Source organism: Poecilia formosa, unplaced genomic scaffold (assembly GCF_000485575.1).
Source record: "Poecilia formosa unplaced genomic scaffold, Poecilia_formosa-5.1.2 Scaffold208, whole genome shotgun sequence".
In the NCBI taxonomy this organism is placed as follows: Eukaryota; Metazoa; Chordata; class Actinopteri; order Cyprinodontiformes; family Poeciliidae; genus Poecilia; species Poecilia formosa.
This window is the reverse complement of record NW_006800147.1, coordinates 1-20,190: the sequence shown is the minus strand read 5'-3', so window position 1 is coordinate 20,190 and position 20,190 is coordinate 1. Positions and strand designations below refer to the sequence as shown.

The 20,190-nt window shown below is 37.9% G+C and overlaps 2 protein-coding genes across 4 annotated transcripts in view; one reads left to right on the top strand and one right to left on the bottom strand.

The window, feature by feature from the left end:
* The window catches only part of gnal2 (guanine nucleotide binding protein (G protein), alpha activating activity polypeptide, olfactory type 2), a 78,743-nt gene extending 75,528 nt beyond the window's left edge, over positions 1-3,215 (top strand). The window contains exon 12 of one of the 2 annotated variants that reach the window (XM_007567387.2): positions 979-3,215. In XM_007567387.2, coding sequence (XP_007567449.1) covers positions 979-1,125 — 147 coding nt within the window. In that variant the 3' untranslated portion in view covers positions 1,126-3,215. The remainder of the gene's footprint in view (positions 1-978) is intronic. The other variant, XM_007567388.2, reaches the window with a different exon arrangement.
* mppe1 (metallophosphoesterase 1) lies at positions 2,058-18,038 on the bottom strand. Of its 2 annotated transcripts, XR_477366.2 has the most exons (10): positions 17,323-18,038; positions 17,106-17,214; positions 15,629-15,732; positions 13,441-13,521; positions 10,954-11,062; positions 8,533-8,613; positions 7,465-7,587; positions 7,224-7,364; positions 5,373-5,549; positions 4,563-4,651 (listed from the first exon to the last, which is right to left on the bottom strand). XR_477366.2 is itself a non-coding variant. In XM_007567390.2 (9 exons), the coding sequence occupies exons 1-9, from the start codon at positions 17,571-17,573 to the stop codon at positions 4,469-4,471; spliced, it is 1,182 nt and encodes a 393-aa protein (XP_007567452.1). In that variant the 5' UTR covers positions 17,574-18,025; the 3' UTR covers positions 2,058-4,468. The 2 variants fall into 2 exon arrangements, 1 of the variants encoding a protein (XP_007567452.1); XM_007567390.2 differs by lacking the exon at positions 5,373-5,549 and having other exon boundaries at positions 2,058-4,651; positions 17,323-18,025.
* Between the last annotated feature and the right edge of the window lie 2,152 nt (positions 18,039-20,190).

The window sequence follows — 20,190 nt, the reverse complement described above, 5'->3', positions numbered from 1 at the left end:
ATTTAGACAACGGCGGATCTAAAAACAGAATTTCTACATTTGTTTTGGTCATAATGGTATTGAATCTTCAGAGAAGAAGTTGGTTAAAATGAAAGAGAAATTATAAATCTCTCCAGGTGTGTTTTTAACCAGTTAATTGCTGGGAAATGTTCTATTAGCGGTGCTTTGCAAATATTTCCCAGGTTTTGTTACAACTGTATAATTAAATATTGCTTTGGGATTTTATGTGATGCAAAATAAGACTAAATAATTTGGGATTAGAGATTATACCCATTTTTCTTTGCAAAGCAGCAGTGCCTCAGACTGGAAGGAAAACTTTGACTAGACCGTTTTATCACAGGAATATTCTCAGACTTTATATAAAAAATAGCCACTTCAGTCTCATTTTTCAAGTTTTCAGATTATTTCACTTATATAACAAGACATTTTCCCCACTTTAAAAGTTAAATAATCTTCCAGTGGAACCAGTACTTTTTCATGATTATTGAGGAATTATTGACTTTAAACAAGCTCCTCCTATTTCTTTCTTGTTAATTTTGTCTTATTTCAAGCGCAATAAGATATTTAATTAGAAACCCGACAAAAACAGTTGGTAAAATTTTGTTTTTTTTGCAGTGTAGAAACACAAGGAATGGATTGGTTTGAGAGGAAAAAATCCATATTTCCCAAAATTAAATTCAAATTCAAAAATACTTTATTCATCCCAAAGGTAAATTAAATGATGTTGTAGCTCATATTAATTCAGATTCTTCAGAGTTACTGTAGACTGTTGGCAGGAAAGATCTCCTGTAGCAGTCTGTATTGCAGTGAATCTGAAGGAGCCTCTGACTGAAGACGCTCTGTCTCGTGAAGAGGGCGGTCAGGGTTGTCCATAATTTCCTCGACTTCTTGCTTCAGTTGTTTTTGCGGTCTAGCACTTTCCTGCGATCAGGGCTTTTATTCTGAAACCCTGACGGTTTCCTGTCGTCTCCCCCGCAGCGGATCAGCACTGCGAGCGGCGACGGCAGACATTACTGCTACCCGCACTTCACCTGCGCCGTGGACACGGAGAACATCCGGCGGGTGTTCAACGACTGCCGGGACATCATCCAGAGAATGCACCTGCGGCAGTACGAACTGTTGTGATGGACGGCAGAGACGCGTCCCTCTCTCTCTCTCTGTGTCTCTCTCTCTCTCTGTTGGCCCCTCTGTGTTTCCTCTCTGCCACTCTGCATCCTTGACGAACCCTTTCTACTCCCCAGAGACCCTCAGATTCCCCCTCCTGTCGAGGAATATGAAGTACTACTGAAGTGTGTCAAATCCTCTTCATCTTTTCAACTTTTTTGTACTTTTTTTCTTGATTTATCCCCTTTAATCCGATGATGTTATTGGAAGTTCGGGGAACAAAGTTGTCACGTGCTGCTTCTTGAATATTTTTCTTTGAATCCTTCCTTCTTTTTTTTTCCTTTTTTTTTTTTAAATGCCTTCATTTTTGTCATTCCACTAAGCCTCGGGCTACCTCCTGATTTTATTATTTTAGATTTTTTTTTTGCCCTCTTTATTGTTTTTTTGGGACCTGCTTTGGTAAAGAGTGTGGAAATAAAAAAAGAAAAGAAAGAAAAAACACACACACACCGACAGGACCTCAGTGTAGAGGCAGGAATGAACCGCCACCGTAACTTCGCCGCCGCCGCCGCCTCCTCCATCGTTTGACGGAGAGAGGAACCATTTCCTTTAAAAGTCCTTCTTTTTCTTGCTGTTTATTTTATTTCTCCAGAGGAAACATACACACAATGTAGCATCATAATATTTATTACCCGCCCTGTCACGATGTTGGCTTGCCGAGAGACTTGTGGAGCGAGAGATGAGATAAAAAAGGAGGGGAAAGGAGGGCAGGAAATAACGCGATGACGACTGAGCTCTCTGCACCTTAGCCCTGCTGCCTCCACGGACTCGAACCGGCGTCCTTTTTCTGGTTTTGTTTTATTGTTTTGTTTTTTTTTCCACCCTTTTTAGCTTAGAGATACTGAATGGGAGGAGGGCAGGAGGGGAAAAAATGTATTTGTTGTTTTTTTTTGTTAACTTGTACACTGTGCAAGGTCGAATTATCCTGTACAGACTGTAAAATGTAATATTATTTTGTACAACTTAATTGAAAGAAAAACAAATCTACTTGTAGATCTTTGTGCCTTGATTATGGCTGTACCTGTAAATGAGCTCAGATGTAAGTATGTTTTCGACTGCGCTGTACAGCTTGATGTCAAAAACTCTATCGGCAGCGAAGAGACTGCGGGTAGGGGACTTTCTCTGTAGAGTTTAGTTTTTTCTGGTTTATAAAAATAAAGGAAATGCTGTTTAGTAAAAAATGGGGGAGAAAAAAGAAAAAGAAAAAAATACGGACAAAAAAAATAAAAATCCTAAAAACCTGTATACATTATGCAAATTAACCACTTACCTGCAGTGAAGACCAGATGTTGCAGCGCCATGCCTTTTTTTTTCTTTTTTTCTCGTTGTTTCAGTTTTACTTTTGTTTTTTCTCCTTATATATAAATATATATAAATATATTTTTTGAATTTCACAGCTTTAAACAAACATTGGAAAATCCATTGAAAGTGTCCAAATTGCAACCTGGTGTTGTTTTAATAGGAACCAACTTACTTTTTGTTTTTATTTTAGTTTTTTGAGATGAAGCGTGTGAGATCTGTGCTGATGTGCGTGCCTGTGCGCATGTGTACATAAGAAACATAGACTCACAGACACATCGTGTGCGTATGCGAGGCCGAGTGCGTGTCGTGCGTGTAAAATTTTATAAATGTATGTACATGTAAATTTATAGGTCTATATAAATATATATGTACAATTATACATGTTTAATTATGTGTGTGCCTAGGTGTACATACCTATGTATGTATACGGTAAATATGTATACATACACACATAGGAAAGCATGTTTAGGATGAAGATGAATAAATGAGAGCGTGCAATATTAGTAATTCTTTGGTCCTTTGGAGCCATACTTTAATGGCACAGGCACTATGAATGTGTGAGCAGCACCCAACAAGACGAGCTCTTTTCCTTGTACAAACAGCATCAGCCTTTTTTTCTTCTGCTACCGTACACGTCTATCCCCGAAAGAGAGTGAACTGACTGGAGGTGCGAAAAGCCTTGTTTGGGCCTTGGGAGGATGATTAAATGACGTTTTTATTTTCTTTAAATAAAGAGGCACATTAGAGGACTTTGCTTTATTTCCACCCTGGTGTCCAGCTGTGTCCGTTTTGTTTTTTCCTCTTTTTAGTGTTTCTAAGGCAGCAGAAAGAGCAGAGAAAGGCTTGGTAACTTTGGGATTGTTAGGGGAAGCGTTTTTTAAATCAGGAAATACTGCAACCAACTGTGTTTTTAACTATTTTAAGAGTTTTAGCCTTGAGTTGGTTGGCAGCAGCAGCAGTGGTGGGCACAATTATGCTAATGCGCTATTGCTAGCGTAGCTAGCTTCCTAAATTATAAAATACTAATTTATTTAGCTGTTTAGAAAACGTGCAGTTTAATAAAGTGTGACGTCTGTGTTAACGTTTTGGTTATCAATTGTATAACAATTCTTCAAGTTAAGATCTTTATTTTTCATGCTTTTATTTTGAAGTGGGTGATGACCGTTTACTCAACAGTTCCACGCTCATATCTATTTTTCCCCAGTAACTTTATTGAAATAAGAGAACAAAATATTAAAAATAGAAAAAAAAAACAATGGCATCAGATATGTAAATTATTTAAACATTAAATCTGTGCTTAAATGTTGTAGCTTTTCAATTGCATATATGCTTTGAAGTTAGCACCTTAGCATTAGCTTCTGCTAAATAGGCTCTGTTGTTGTAACGCTTCAACATTTAGCTTTACTAACTTTTTAGCTAGCTGTGCCCATCACTGGTTAACAGAATGAAAGTTCTGACTTCCGAGGTAACTTGAACGCATCATCGCATTACTACAGGTTTTACGAAATAAATGTTGGGGAAAAATAAACAATAACATCTTTAGAAGATAAACCAAAAAGCTTCTGCAAAGATAATTGCTGATAGACAGTTTTCTTGTTCTCTGCTTCGTTTTTTCCACCAGAAAACTCTTTATTAAGAACATCTCATCAGAAACTTGTCAACAATTTGGCACAGAAAGTCTTGATTAAATACATACAGATCATAAAAAACAACGAGCAGCGGTGACGGATGGTCTGACATCAAGAACAGATTTTAAAAATAAAATAATTAAAATGAAATAAATCATGATTGGCAGCTCCAACTCACAGCAGCGTTTATTTACATGTCCAGCCCGACAAATGTCCGACTTTAAAACCGATTATCATCATCAATGCCAGCACTGATTTACACATTTATATAGATATAAATATACTTGTATCCTTCACATGATTCAACAAACAGAGGCTGTGCGGACGGACACCCGGGTATGTTACCAGGCGAGGTGCACTCTGGGTAACGTAGTTCACAGAGACTTGTGCTTCCCCAGCAGGCAGAGGCTGAGCTGCAGCAGCCCCTTCATCCACAGACAGTGCGCCAGCAGCAGCAGCAGCAGCCCGGCTCCGGCCGAGCAATACACCCCGATCACCGTGCTCTCCTCCGGGAGGAAACATTTGGACAAGGAGTGACCGCCGGGCGACACCGACGCCTGGGGAGGTAGAGAGATGTTAGCCGCCTGTAAGTTCTCCACGTTCGCCACTAGAGGGCGCCCGGAAGCTAGCAGCTGCAGCATTTTTTGTGAGAGAAAAAGAAGTAAAACTGATATCAATTCTTGAATAAATAAGAAAAATAAGGTTAGAAAATTAAACAGAAAAATGCAAACAGATTAAAAAAGAAACATCAAATGATTTTTATACAAGAAAACATCACAAAAGTTCACAAAACAAACTAAACTAATTCAATTATTTTAGAATATTAAAACATGATTCAGCATTTTACAATAAAAAAAGCAAAATTATTATTTATTCTCTTGTTTTGGCTGTGAAGTCATTCCTCATGGATACCTGTTGAACCCACCTGCAAATGTTTGGTGACCTTTAACCCCAAATACCAATCAGGCATTTCACAGTAATTGATTATTCTATCGTTTGATGATTAATCGATCAATCAGATTTTTTTTAAAAATGGCACATTTGTACAATATTAGAAATGCATAAAGACACACATATAAAGAAATAATTCCTTTTTAAATAAGAAAATAAACTGGTATTTTTCAGTTAACGATTAACCGATTATTTGAATAATTGATTCATGACGATTAATCGTTTCAGCCCTAATAGATGGATGGATGGATGGATGGATGAATGGAAGGATGGATGGATGGATGAACAGGTGTATGGACCACATTAGTGAACAAACAGCATTCACACCGTGAGACATGGTGGTGGCAGCATCATGCTGTGGGGATGGTTTTCTCCAGCAGGAACAGGGGAAGCAGTTCAGAGTTGATGGGAGGATGGATGGAGCTAAAAACGGGGCGCTTCCTGGGAGAAAGGGTCTGGAAAAGAGCTGAGACAGGAGGTCGGCCTTCCAGCGGCGCGGCGACCCTGAACATACAGCCAGAGGCAGAACGCAGGTTTAGAGCAGCGAGGAAACCCGACTCACTCTGGGCCACATGAACGCCATCAACGCCCTCAAAGGGTCGGCTGTGCCAGAATGTACCGATAAAACCCTTCAAACAACCATTAAAATATGAATAAACATTCAATAAGTACTTCTTAAAATAAAAAAATATTGAACATCTTTTCACTTTGATCAGTCCCACAAGGTTGCTTGATAGTTTTTGAGATTTTTTTACAATGAAAATCTGATTTTGTGGCATTTAATTTAGAAATATTTACAAAGAATTTTGTGCTTATTTCTGATGATAAATGTCAATCACAGACTATAACTTGATGTCAAGTAAGGCTGAGGCAACAGTGTGTAAAAATAAGAAATACTGCCATCTGCAGGTGGGAGTTAGCGTCACTTAAACCCAATATTTTTGACCAGTTATGTGAAAATGTTGCTATATACTCAGTTATTTATTAGGAATAAAACTAAAATAATTTAAGATTGTTTTCCTCTTTCTGATGCCCTTCATTTTTTCTACTTGCATTTTTTTATAACTGTTTTGTTAATAAGGAAAGTTCCCAACTATAACTCTGGGATTTGTTGATTTTGTGTGCATCTTCACAATCGCAGAATCATGAAAAGCTTGAGTGACTGATTAATATAACTTGCCGTCTGGAGTCTGGAGGGCCACATAAAAAGATACGGTGAGCCGGAGTTAAGAGTGGCCCAGTCAAAGTTCAATTGGAAATCTGTCAAAACTTTAAAAACCTGATTTCCACAGATGCTCTCCATCCAATCCGACTGAGCTGGAGTTGTTTTGGAAAAAGGACTTTTCTCGTAGGAACAGCAGCAGCAACAGGTGGTTCAACAAAAACAAAGAGGCTGGATAGAAATAAAAGCCCCGTTTTCAGATTTTTAACTTTAAATGGAAAAACACAGAATCTTACCAGGTATACTTGGTCTAGTTTCTGGTGCAAATATCTTTGGATACTTGAAATAAGACAAAACTAACATAAAAGTAACTTTTCAGAGGTTATTTTAAGTAAATAACTAAAATAAAAGTGTTGAAAACTTAAACTAAATTCACCTAAATTTGTCATCTTTTCCCACATCGGAGAGAAAAGTACTACTGCTAGTAACACTGCCAGATTATTTCACTTATAAAAAGACATTTTTCACACATTATAAGTTAAATAAGCTGCCCCTTTTAGGCCAATATTAAGGAATTATTAAATTAAAACCAGCTGCTATATCTTGGTGAAAAGTTACTGTTACTTTTATGGGGGTTTTTTCCAAGTGTACTAATTTATTTGCACTAGAAACTGGGAAAAAATACCTGGTACAGATTTTGTGATTTTTCAGTTTTTTAATACAAGACTTTGTATAAAATCTCAATGAAACTCACTGAACTGAACAGTAAATAGAACCGCATGTTAAGAAGCTGGACAAACCAAGTCATAAACGAGTAAAATGATACTGGATTTGTTTTGTCATTACACTCTTCATTGAGTAGATTTTTACAAATCCCAGCACACTTTCAGGTTTCAAAACTGAAAAGTTCAGTGAAAAAAACTACTGTAACAAACTTGGGGTAACCTGAAGGTGAAAAAACAGCTAAAAATGAAATAATCTGTCTCTGCGCAGAGCGTCTCTGTGTTCCCACTCACCAGGATGAAGCTGGGGTTATTCCTGTTCCTCCAGCTGAAAGACGGCACGCTGATTTCTGGGTACTTGTTGTCATGGAGAACCTCACATCCGCTGTGGGTGTGTCCGCTCAGGATGAGCCGCGGCTTAAACCACTGCAGCAGCTGAAGAGGGAAAAGAAGAAACGACCCAAATTCACCTTAGGAGCTGCTTCCTTACATCACCGCTTTCATCACCTCAACGCTAATACTGCAGAAGACTCACCCGCTGGGAGGCCTCCTTTGACAACACGTCGTACTTCTCTCTGAACAGCAGGTGGCGCTCCTCAGGCGGCGCGGCGTCCTGCCCCGTGCAGCTGGCGTCGCTCACTCTGTACAGCGGGTAGTGCTGCAGGAGAAGCAGATGTCAGAGCATCTGTGTGTTAAATGTCAGATAAAAGATGGGAAAGTCTAAACCTGAAGCTACAAAACTGAGGCAGAAAAGTCTGGTGCTGCCGCTGGCTGCATCAAGCTAAAAGTACAACAATTTATATATATATATATATATATATATATATATATATATATATATACACACACACACATACACACACACACACACACATTTTGTCACATTACAACTACCCTTCTAGGGCTGAAATGATTAATCGTATTAATCGTGATTAATAAGATTATTGATATAATCCTCAACTAATTTAGTAATCGATTAGTCAATAACTGGAGTGTACAGATTTAAAAAAGGTAAAACATATTCAGAGCAGTAATTAAACCAGAGCTGTACGAAAACATCTTTCTTTGTCCATAAATCTGTTCTACCACGAACTCCTCAAGCTTTACATTCACCTGGTTCAAACCCTGTAATAAATCTACCATCAATCACCTTTAGCTCTACAGTTATTAATCAATTTATTAAAAATATTATCACCAGATTAGTCATGTACTGTAGTAATATTAGGTGAACTTTTCACATTATTAAAAGTGGGTTTTTTTTAAACTTCCTTTGCTACAAATACTCAAGCGTACATGAAAGGAATGCTGTTGCATTTAAAGCATGAAAAAGATCATTTTCTTATTTTAAAAAAAGAAATTGATTTATTTGAATCTTGTGTATTTCTAATATTGAATACAATGGGATAATTCACAGAAAAATCTGCAGGCATTTTTTAAAATCTGATTAATAATAATTATTAATTATTAATAATCGTTAGTTGCAGCCTTACACTCCTCCATAAAGGGTAGATTTATCCAACTCTTATAATCTTTGTTGGCCACATAAAATAGATTTTAAAATGTTGGACTGAGCGGAGCGGCTTCAGATTTTATCCCGGTTTACCTGCAGCATGATGGGGGCGGTGGGAGGATAGGACTGGGAGCCCTCACAGTTCTCTGTCTCTTCACCGTCAGACTGCGACTTCTGCACAGGAGTAAACACACAGGGACTGTTTTTACCTCTGATTGACTATGTTGCTGGGCAGAAAAATGAAAAATGTTAAGAATAAAATATGTAAAACACTTAATTCCCAATAAACAGATGTTCATAGATGTACCATCTATGGTTGCTCTTGAAGAAATATTAAAACTTCGCGCCATGAAGTCCCATTAATAATGTTTAATTGTTTACGCTGAATGAGCGCTATCTATTTAAGGTGAAACGTAAGGAGCTAACGAGTGCTTATATTTCAAACTAGAACCGCATAAAGTGCATTTCATATCCCACACCGGACTTTTGGTTTAACCGTTTCTCTTTCCCGTTCTCTTCTGGCCGCCATCTTTGTTTCTGTATCAACGGTTTCGCTGAAGGGTGACCAGTGGCGCCCTAAGCTGGATGGAGGTCAAATACAACTCTAAACGAAGGGCTTATGTCACACGGCAGGTTTTAAAAATTGTTGGCCGATTTTCAAAACTTGAGATACCACACATGTTATAAAAAAATATCTTAGTTTTGGTCGCATTCTGTGAACTGCATTCACTCAAGAATATTAAGATTTAAGATAGGAAATCCCGTAAAACCCCGCGATATCAAAGAAGAAGAAGAACCCCGCGATATCGTACGGGAATTAAGAGTAAACAAACATGGCAGACGATTTAGAGACAGTGGTGATAGTGGAGTTCTCTTAAGCGATTAAAGACGTCACAGAAAGAAAAAGTGTTAAAGTACTGCTGCGCTATGATAAGGAGGTGAGTTTAATTTTTTTAACTTGTGTTGCAATGTGTTTAGGTTGTTTTTTTTTTTGTTCTGTCGTTTCATTTAGCTTCACCGGTTGATTATGATTTTAAGTTGTTGCTGCTTTGATGTTATGAAATATTTGCAGTGAATAAACGTTATTGTTAAAACTAACTTATGATTGGTAGCTGAAAAGTTACCGGGTGGTAGCAGTTTCCTTCAGACTCTTCTCCTTTTCATTTTGGTTGTGATATGCCTTACACGAAATGTTCAACAAACATTCCCGTTGTTGCCACATATCAACGAGTCGGTCCTCCATCTTCGATATCCACAGGACTTTCGGTTACGCCATGTTCTTGTTTTGGCTTCCCCTACGTGCTTACGTCACCGCGCTCTGATTGGCTACCTGTCACATTCAACAGGTTGCGTTCTAGTTCGTAGTTCCAGTTTAGTGCGACATCGGACCAAGACAATCCAATAATGTTTGTGAATGTCACCGATTTTAGATGGAAGTCCTTTCGAGAGGACCAGAACACTCTTAACACCACAAACGACAGGATTATCGGTTAGGATTATTTTGTAAGTCATCCCAATAATCCGGGTGTCCTAATTCGTAACAGGGACAAAAAAACTCTGCCTGTTAACTAGGCTTTACTCTTGGAACATTTTCAATCAATGGTTAATTGTAAGTTGATTAATTCATTATGTCGTGTAGAGACCACTAAAGGGACAGGTGCTCAAAAAAAAGGGCACATCTAACTGCATTCTAGGACAGAATATTAGAAATGCCACACAGCTTTCAGAGTTTAATAAACAATGATAAATTACAAAATTGTGAGATATACAATCAAAGCTAAGGAAAATCTCTAAAGCATACAACTATGCATATGTAAGATATTTTATTAGTGATTTCTTTCTGCAGGTTTATTTTGTTATAGGAAAGTATTGCCATATTCAGCTCCAGTTAGCCGCCTTATCTCACTGCGTGAGAGGCAACTGCGTCATGCGTCACAGGCAAAAGGTCAAAGGTAACAAGATGACCGGGGGGCTTATTATGTTGTATAAAAAATAAAAAAACCAACAAAAAGCAAATTATTTTAGTACATGTATTATGTGTCAGAAGAGGGCTTAGAAAATAGTACAAAAAAAAAATAAAAAATTGACCAAAAGGGGCAGGTGCTCAAGCCCCTTCCAGACCCCCCTTCTGCACGTGCCTGATTATGTCCATATAAAGTATCAAAACAAGGGTATTATTTCTCTTTACATTTTTTTTAACTTTAACAAAAACTACATGTTTGTTTAATATTTGGTTATGTTTTAACAAAATATGTCTGGAGAACATTTGATTAAAACATTTTTGTTTTTCATTCAGTGGGTAGAAAACCCATAAATTTTACTCAAGTAAGAGTAGAAATACTTCATAATAAAGTTACTCAAGTGAAATTAAAAAGTACACCGGTACTATAAATACTCCTAAAAGTTTTTGGGGGTTTTTTCCCCAAAAAAATTACTCAAGTAAATGTAATTGAGTAAATGTAACTAGTTACTACCCAACTCTGGTGCAGAGAGCTGGCAGAAACCTGCTCCCACCTGAAGCGAGCAGTTGAGGTCTCTGGAGAGTTTGATCAGGTCCTTTTCCACCGACTGGCAGATGGGGCAGCCGTCGCCATGCAGCGCCACGCTGTTCACCAGCAGGAAGCTGCAAACAGGAGGGGAGCATGCACAGATTTTTATTGCTAATTTACCTGCAGGTGCGGATTTCTAACCTCATGGGGAAATGTTTTTCAGTTGTTTTTCTTTTAAGGTACTGCAGATTTTAAGTAAAGTTTAGACTCATTATGGTAAATTATCACACATACTTTAACTCAGTTCTTAGTTCTGTTCAAACTGGATGGATGGATGGATGGATGGATGGATCAACATGTATGTGAAGGATTAGAGTCTTTAATCACCACTATTTTTCTAATAATCTATTTTTTCTAATCCAAACCTGGAAATCTCTCCATGAACTTCCATCGTTTTCCAGACTCTATATTTTCCAGAATGGTGAACAGTAACAATCCTGTCAGAATAAATGACCCATTTTCTCCCTGACGCGTTCATTTACACGCTGCCTTTCACACATTGTTGAGAAATCATTGATTCCAGTTGCAGCTGCAGCAGCAGCAGCAGCTCCATCTGTCTGGTGAAGAAGCTTTACAACACAAACCTGAGAAACCTTTCAACATAAAGTTAAGTTTGAATCAATACACCTTCCTAATTTATTCAAACAAATCTAAAAAAGTTAACTGTAGGTAGCATAAGCGCTGCTATAAGCCTTTGACGACCACAGAGGTGATGCAGCCTGCAGGGCAGCGCTTGGACAACATGGCAGCGTCTGCACTTTTAACGGGGATCAGGATTGCAAAACGCACCGACGCAGCAAAAACACAGCGGAGAGCAGGTGAGCCTGGCAGAGGAAAACCCCACAGAGGGCAGAGGAGAGTGAAGTTTCTCTTCCAGATCGGCTCAGCATCTCTTTATTCGAAGCATCAAATCCAGCAGCTATAGGGAGAGATTTGGTTCTCCTCCACCATCCGACCTTTCAGCTTTTATCGCTAAAGTCGGCCAAGACTCGACAGGATCAATCCTGGGAAAGCGCTAATTCCCGATAAGATCCCAGGATGGCTGCTGAAAGCTGGCACAGATTAACTGGCAGATGATAAAACGTCTCCAAACTACACCTGCGACCACAATTCAAAAATACTTTATCAATCCCAAAAGGAAATTAAATGTTGTATTAATTCAGATTTATTGAATATGGTGATGGCTGACAAAATAAGCAAAAGATTTTTATGCTAAATTATTGAATAAATAGACATATGAGCTCAACAACATTTATTTATTTTAATCAGTTATTTATGTTATTGAACCATTAGATTGGTGCAAAGTATTTCAGAAAATCTGATCATTCATGCAACTTCTATGAAAAAATACTTAGACATCTGGATGCTGACATTAGCACTGGAGACATTGGTGCTACTGCAACATGTTTAGCAATGAGATGCTATTTTAGGCTTGAGTAGCTTCAGTGATTGGCTAACTCCTTTTAGCACAATTTGAGCACAACAACAGACTTTTCAAGCATTAGATTGTTTTATGAAGGGAACTTTAACCTCTGGTGGGCCAAGAGAAATGGCTTTGTCGGTCATTGCTCTTGCTTATAGATGTCACTTGTGCGTCAGGTTTACAGGCGAACCAGAAACACAATAAGAAACACAAAGGTTCCAGCTCAGGACTTTTGTGTAAAAAATAATAAAATAAAAGCCAGATTGATTAAATGACTTAAAATTTGTAACGTGTTAGAATCTTTGTTATTAATTAATCAAAATTATTGTGTTAGTCAATCTAAACTGGCACTGTTGTAATGAGTAATAAACCAATTAATTAATTGCATGACAAATTTAAACAGTGATTTCCATTTGCATGATTTATTGTTTTTCACTTTCCACCAAAAGTTGGACGACAAAAATCTTCAATCTGGTGCTTTGGCCTCAACCAGCCTGTTTTTTTGTATTTACAGAGACTATGATTCTTTCCATTTGTTATTTCTGTTGTTGTTTATTTATTTCGGATACTTAAAATGTCTTCCAGTTGCTAATGTGCTCATGGTTCTTTAGAATTTAAAGTTTATTGATCTTTAAGAATCTGTTCTTCCATCATTATGCCATTACCATTATTATTACATTTTTACTTGAAAATGGTCTTAAAACAACAATATTATCGTTTATCACAATGTATCAGTCAGGGCTAAATGTATTGTATTTTAATACAGAAAAAGTCCCCTGTAAAAAATACTTAAATGTATTTAGAGAGAAATAAAACTGGGTAAGCTACTAACCGCTCATAGCATCTCAACAGAACCCCCCTTTATTAAAAAATCCATCTCTTAAAATAGGGAGGAAAAGTCTGAGAACTTTTACAATAGGTGTAGAGTGACTTTTACTAGAAACTAAATAATATTGTGTATTTTTTTCTTGTGAAGAAGCCTAACTGATGGCTGCAGCATTTTATGCTTTTCTACTTCCTGTCACTCACTTGACTCCCTTTTTGGTAACAATCCTGGTGGAGGAGGCGTTGAAGACCTTCTCAAAGCGCTGCAGCTTGAACCAGTCCATCCTGCAGGGGAAACACAACACAACAACGCAAACAGTGAGGGTTAAAAAGCTGCTGCTCAGCCCGGCACGTCATGCCTGTCATGCACTGTTACATAAGGGCTGTGCCAGTTCCACTCCCTGCTGCACGGATTGAATCAAAGCCCGTAAGAGCAGCCGCATGTCGACATAATCCCACATCTCTGAAGCACATGCATCAAAAATTTAACTGCGAGATTATTTTCTGCACCGTGTGTCACTTTCCTTCTGCAAAAACAATGAATGCAACATCTCTGAAACGTAGCGCAAGTCTCGAACATCAAAAATGAACTAGAACCACTAAGAGCTGCGGCGCTGCTGCTGTTTAAAAGTTTCCACAGGAATAAAAAATAAATACTTTCTTCTTTAGTTTGCTGCCAGACTACAAACATTTCAGAACATTAATTTATTTTACATTTTATATATATATGTATATATATATCACATTGAGTTATATTATGAAAAACTTGCTTTTAAATGTAAAGAGTGAAATTCTTTAAAGAAAGTTAGTCTGTAGAGGTGCAGAACTGGTGCATTTCCCAAAGGACTTTGATTTGTAACTGAAGCAAAAAGTCATTTTTACAAAGTATTGACTAAGATCAGGCTGAATGTAAACACTTGATATTTTGAAAATCATGTCTCATTTTCCTTCCGCATCACAATTATGCATTACTGCCTGTTTATCCACCACACAAAATCCCAATAAAATATGGATCTGGACAGCATGTGATAATACTCAACATTTATATATTTTTCTAGGCCCTGTGTTACTTTGAAAAAAACAACCAGGTGTCTTCCTAAAACGAGACTCTGCAGGTTTGCAGTGGTGCAGTAGTCTGTGTTTGGTTCACCTTTGTGCAGCAGGGTGGTGTGCAGAGGGCTGATGGTAAGGAAACCTTAGTCAATAAAGCCTTTTGTGTTTTCCAAACAGTTCAGACTGTGTGCACTGCAAAAACACAAAATCTAACACAAGTATTTAATGTTCTAGTTTCTTGTGCAAATATCTTAATACACTTGAAATAATACAAAACTAACTTACAAATAATTTTTCAATAAATATAGGAGCTTGTTTTAAGTCAATAATTTCTTAATATTGCTAAATTTTCACTTGTAACATGGGAAAATAAGTTAAATAATCTCCCAGAATGATTTTTTTAGAATTATTTCTTTAAAAAGCTAATTTATCTTGCTGAAATGTTACTTATAATATAGTTTTGTCTCTTTTTAAGTGTACTAAGATATTTGCACTAGAAACTAGACAAAAATACTAAGTTACATTTTGTGTTTTTGCAGTGTGTTCTCATTCCTGACAGCATTTACTACACATAACTCTGGCATTATCTAACTAAACTCGTTCCGATTGGTTCACACCTCAAACGTTTCTGAAACATTTATGTAATGTGGACAAACTCGTCTCCTTTTGTTTTTCCGGCTCTGCAGCAGAGAAGATTTCGCTGATACTCCTGGTAGCTATTTCTGGAAGCAGCACTGCAAAAACACAGAATGTATCCAACTATTTTGGTCTAGTTTATAGTGGAAATATATTAGTACACTGGAAATACGACAAAACTAACTTTATTGTAACTTTTCAGCAAGCAAGAAATATGAGCTTGTTTTAGGCTGGTTATTCCTGAATATTGATACAAAGTTCTAGTTCCACTGGCAGATTATTTCACTTATTATAAAACATTTTTTCCCATATTAGAAGTGAAATGATCTGCCAGTGGAACTAGAACCTTTTATCAGTCTTCAGGAATTACTGGCTTAGAACAACCTCCTGTTTCTTGTAAGTTAGCTTTGTCATATTTCAAGTGTACTAAGATATTTAATTCAGTTTATTTATTCAAAGCAAATGTTGTCTCAAATGTGTTCACAAAAAATATTTGCATTAAAACCAGACAGGAAATATTTGGTAAGATTTTGTGTTTAACAGTGACGGCAGTAAAAATAAAATCAGTATGCTCAGGGAGTGTGAGCTCTAATCTCAGTGTTTAATTCATCAGGATTTTCAGCAGCGTCCCGCCTCTGAAAGGTCAACCGTTGTTTTATTTTTACACAAAAGGAGCCAAAGCGGAGAGGCGTTGCGTGCTTACTCATAATGGAACCCGATGTCGTGATTGCCGACCAGTACGACCAGTTCTGTGTCCGAGGAGTGTCGAAACATCCTGTGGAAGCGGCGCACGTCGTCCTCCCAGTGCTGCAGAGAGAAACGGAGAGAGAAGGTTTCAGAAATTCACCTGAGCAGTTCAGGAGTCCTAATGGGATCTCCAGGGAAGGCCGAGGTGGCTGCTCCGAGCCGCGGCGCCCCGCCAGAGGCCATTAATTACTTCAGGGGTTTAAAGTTTTCTGTGATGAGGCTCTAATTGGCCCTCAGATGCTGCTTTTCTATTAGAGCTGAAACTATTAACACGTGAGGAGGTTTAGCAGCGAAAGGATATTTATAACCCTGAAAAAATGTTTTATTTCAAGTCAATCAGTTTATGTGTTTATGTGTAGAGCACATTTCAGCAGCAAGACATTTCAAACAGCATAATAATAATACAAAGTCATAGAAACACAGTTCAGACATTACATTTTGTCAAGTGCCGTCGTTGCACATCATAATGTTGATTAATATTTCATTTGTTATTAGGTGCACTGATTTATCGGCCAGCTGATTTAACGGTGCCGATTTCCTTAATTTTGGGAGATTGGTGATCGGCCGATTTTTATATGTGAAGCCGATCCTAAATAGCTTGGCAAAGGTCTAAGAATCAACCATTTGCTCTCTGGTGAGAAAGGTTTGACTGACAGACCGGGCCCTAATTTAATCTAAACAATCGTCAGAAAGTCGGAACATTTCTTTAGGATTCAACAAACACTGAGGAAGTAGAGCTGCAGCCGGGTCTAGAAATGACAATAGGAGCGATTGTTGTACATTTTTCTATTTGTGTTTGGCAAACTGCTCAAACTTAATGGTTATATTTCATCATATTCTCAGATTCTATGATTTTTACAGCGTGAGTGAAATAAATTTGGGGTGCTCCGATTTATGAGCCAGACAATTTATCGGCCAATCGGCACCAATTTCCTCAATTTTCGGACCTGATCCACCTCAGCAAAGGTCTAAAAATCATCCACTGTCCTTTTCTGCTCTCCTGTGAGAGAGATTTGGCTGACAGGCCGGCCCACCGGGTCATTTCTGCTCGTTTGCAGTTAACAATAGGCACCTCGGTGTTGCCAATTCAGGGACTTTCTTGCTATATCTTGTAACATTTCAGACAAATTTGGTAAAGGCCAAAATCAGAATCGGCAGGTCAGGATTTTTAAAGATCGGTAATCGCTGACCTGCCAAAATCAGTGCATCAGTGAAATAAATGGAGCATTGTGTGGAGAGATGGATGGAGGCTGCAGATGTTTACATCAGACCCTGCGGTCTGTGGGCCCAAACAGAACCAGAATCTGATCAGAACCCTCTAAATCCACATCATGCACAGTTTATTTCCTCTATTATTATTATTTCCAAGCATGGTTAGGATAATCCAAAAGCAGTGCAGCTGCATTAGGAGGGAAAACATGGAGCTCTGTTACCTTCTGGGAGCTCCACTTGCCTTCGTCGAAGATATCCCCGAGAATAAAGACTATTTCGGGCTTGAGCAGCCACAGCGCGGTCTGGAAAGCCCGCTCCATCTGCCATTCCCTGCGTTTGGAAACAACCCCGCTGTCATTTTTTGGCTTTTCCTTTTATTGCCTCACCTCACCTCACCTTACTGGTGTTTAAAATGGATGGGTAAAATGGAGAGATTACCTCCTGAGCTTGTCGAACCAGTGTCCCCCCACCGCTCCGAGGAGGTGGGTGTCCGAAAGCACCATGGCGCGGACCGCTGCGTCCGCCGGCCGCCCGTCGGTGCCCTCTCCGCCCCGGGCACGGCTCAGCTTCGGCCAGGCGCACTTGAGGATGGTCGGGAAGTAGATGAGATACTCGCAGAAGAAGAAAGCGCCGAAAACCACCGCGATGAGCAGCGCCGCGACCACCGAGCTGCCGCTAAACTTCAGCATTTCTCCGCTAATCGATGCTCGGGATGCCCAGAAGAACCGAGCCACCCGTCAGGCATCTCCTCAGTTCAGACCCGCTCCTCCCGCAGACCCGGAGGGATTTTATTTAATTTTTTTTTATTAGTAATATTATTATTATTTCAGATCTCCCACAGAGGGATGCTCAATTTAAAATGGCTGTGGAGCATCTGAGGAAAAAAAAGAAGCGTTTTTTCGGGTTCGGTTCTATGGACCCAGACGGCGGAGGAGGAGATGTGAAAGTTCAGCTCGGCCTCGGCTCATTGAGGGAGACCGCAGCGGGCAGCATCAGTCAGCCTCTGTTTGGCAGCCTTTCAGCGCTGTCAAGCTGGAAACGACACTTCCGGTTATGGATCTCTATAAAATGAAGCAACGACAAACCCGAACCGCGAGTCTTCAGCACGAATATAGTTTTATTTTGAAGTTGCGTACAAATTTATGGAGGATGGATTCTGTCAAAATTGGTAATACATATAGAGATAAATAAAAGGTTTGATGAAGTGCCAGAAATCACTTCCAAAAAATAAATAAATAACTTTTTCCAACTAATTTGGTTACATATGAATCAACACTATTTTTTATTTTCAACATGATTAATTATACATTATAACATTAGAAATATTATTTTATTTCCAATCTTATTTTCTTAGCTTCCTTGTTTATTTGTTCTCAGTTTTTTTATATTTTGCATTTATTTAACACATTTTGTATTTACTATCATGTTTTTATTTATAATTTTTCCTCATTCTGTTTTTTTTATTTTATTTTACTGCCACTTTTTTATTTGTTTATTTTCTCCTCTAACATTTCCTCTTTGTATTTTCTCACTTTATATTTTCTCCTTTGTTCAATTATTTACAGATTTCTTTTTTATTTTTCCTATAATGTTTTCTTTTCCCCTTTTACTCTTTGTAAAAGTTAAAGGAAAAAGGGCAAAAGAAGTATTTGCCCTTTTATATTACACAACATGTAATTATTGTGTTCCTGCTGATTATGGCAGGATCTGCCCTCCGTACAACAATTTGTTGCAAAGTGTTTTTATTTTGTCTTTTTTTCCAGGTTTAACTATTTTATAATAATAATAATTATTATTATTATTAGTAGTAGTAGTATACTCAACTGTCAAAAAGTCTGGGTGAAAGATTGCTAATAGTTTACTGTGCGTGACAGAAACATGATAATAATAAAAAAAATTCATAATATTTTTTTCTAGAATTATCAGACATTGCATTTTTTTATTCTGTTTTTTATTTTAGTTATTTTGATTTATGATACCTGCATACATTTTTAAATGGACAGAAATATCTTAAAATTAATGTCTAGAAAATTATCTTCATAATATCAATTTTCTTACAACTTAGAACAAATTTATTCCAATTATTCCAACGTAATAATTTGAGTATCCATCAAGTTCAAACAGTTTTATTTTTACAGTTTGGAGAATCTAAGGACATGCAAGTGAAAAATGAGTGTTGAATAACATAAGTGAAGTAAAAACGGTAAAAAATAAAATAAAAATAATAACATTTTCGAAAGCTATTACTATTGATGCAATCAGATTTAGTAAAACTACAAACGTTGGAAAAAGTTGGTAGTACATCTTTTTTTTTATCTTGAAATGCAATTATTACCAAAACCTAAATATATATACTGTTCCAAATATATACAGTTTGTCACTCTACAAACTATATATTTGTGACCAAAATGAAATTTGCATCATGTTGAGCCTTTTACTTTGGAAGAACACAAAACTTCCGGTTTGGGCCGCACTCAAACATGTGAGCTTGACTGGGTGTTTGAGAGAAAGCAGACACTAAATTAAAACAATTTGACGTAAAAGTGGTGCTTTTAAAAGACGCTTAACATGAGTCTGGCTGTAATGAAAATGTTTCTGTTGATAAACAATAATCTAATAAGGGATCCGCGAAAGCAGACAGATGGAAAGGAGACAACAGCTATTGGGACAAATGAGATTAAGTGATTTACGGGAGAAATCTAATCAGCTGCAGACTGTTTATGAGTGCAGCCCCTTCGCCTCTGATGGTAATTGTGTCATCAGAGGGCAGTTACTGGGAAAACTGGTCGGTTTGGGGAGTTTCTGTAGGGAAGACAATCGTTTTATCTAGATTCGTATCTGACCCTTTTAACACGCAGAATGAGGAAGATGAAAAGAGAAGCAGCGCAAGGGGAACCTGCACGACTAGAGAGAAACTTCCCATGACTGAATGAAGAAGATTGTTGGGGGGGGATGACGGTAACAGCGGCGCAAAAGGCGACGCACAGGGGCGCCTCTAGAGGGGGCGCCAAATTACCGCGGAATATTTACTCTGCATTTTCTTTATTTAACAGCTGATTGCGCCTTGAAAACTTAAAGAGGAATCCATAAAATATGTCTTCATACAGTAGCTGCGCTCTTACACTCTGAATCCGCCTCGCAGCTTAACGTAGAAATGTTTAGCCGAAGGAAAAGAAAAATATTCTGCTTCCAAATCTTCACACTTTTAGAAATTTAAACAGAACAGTAAACAGTTAATATATTTAATATCCTGAACTACAGACTTCAAACTGTACTTTGCAAAAGTATTCACACTCTTTCTCACTT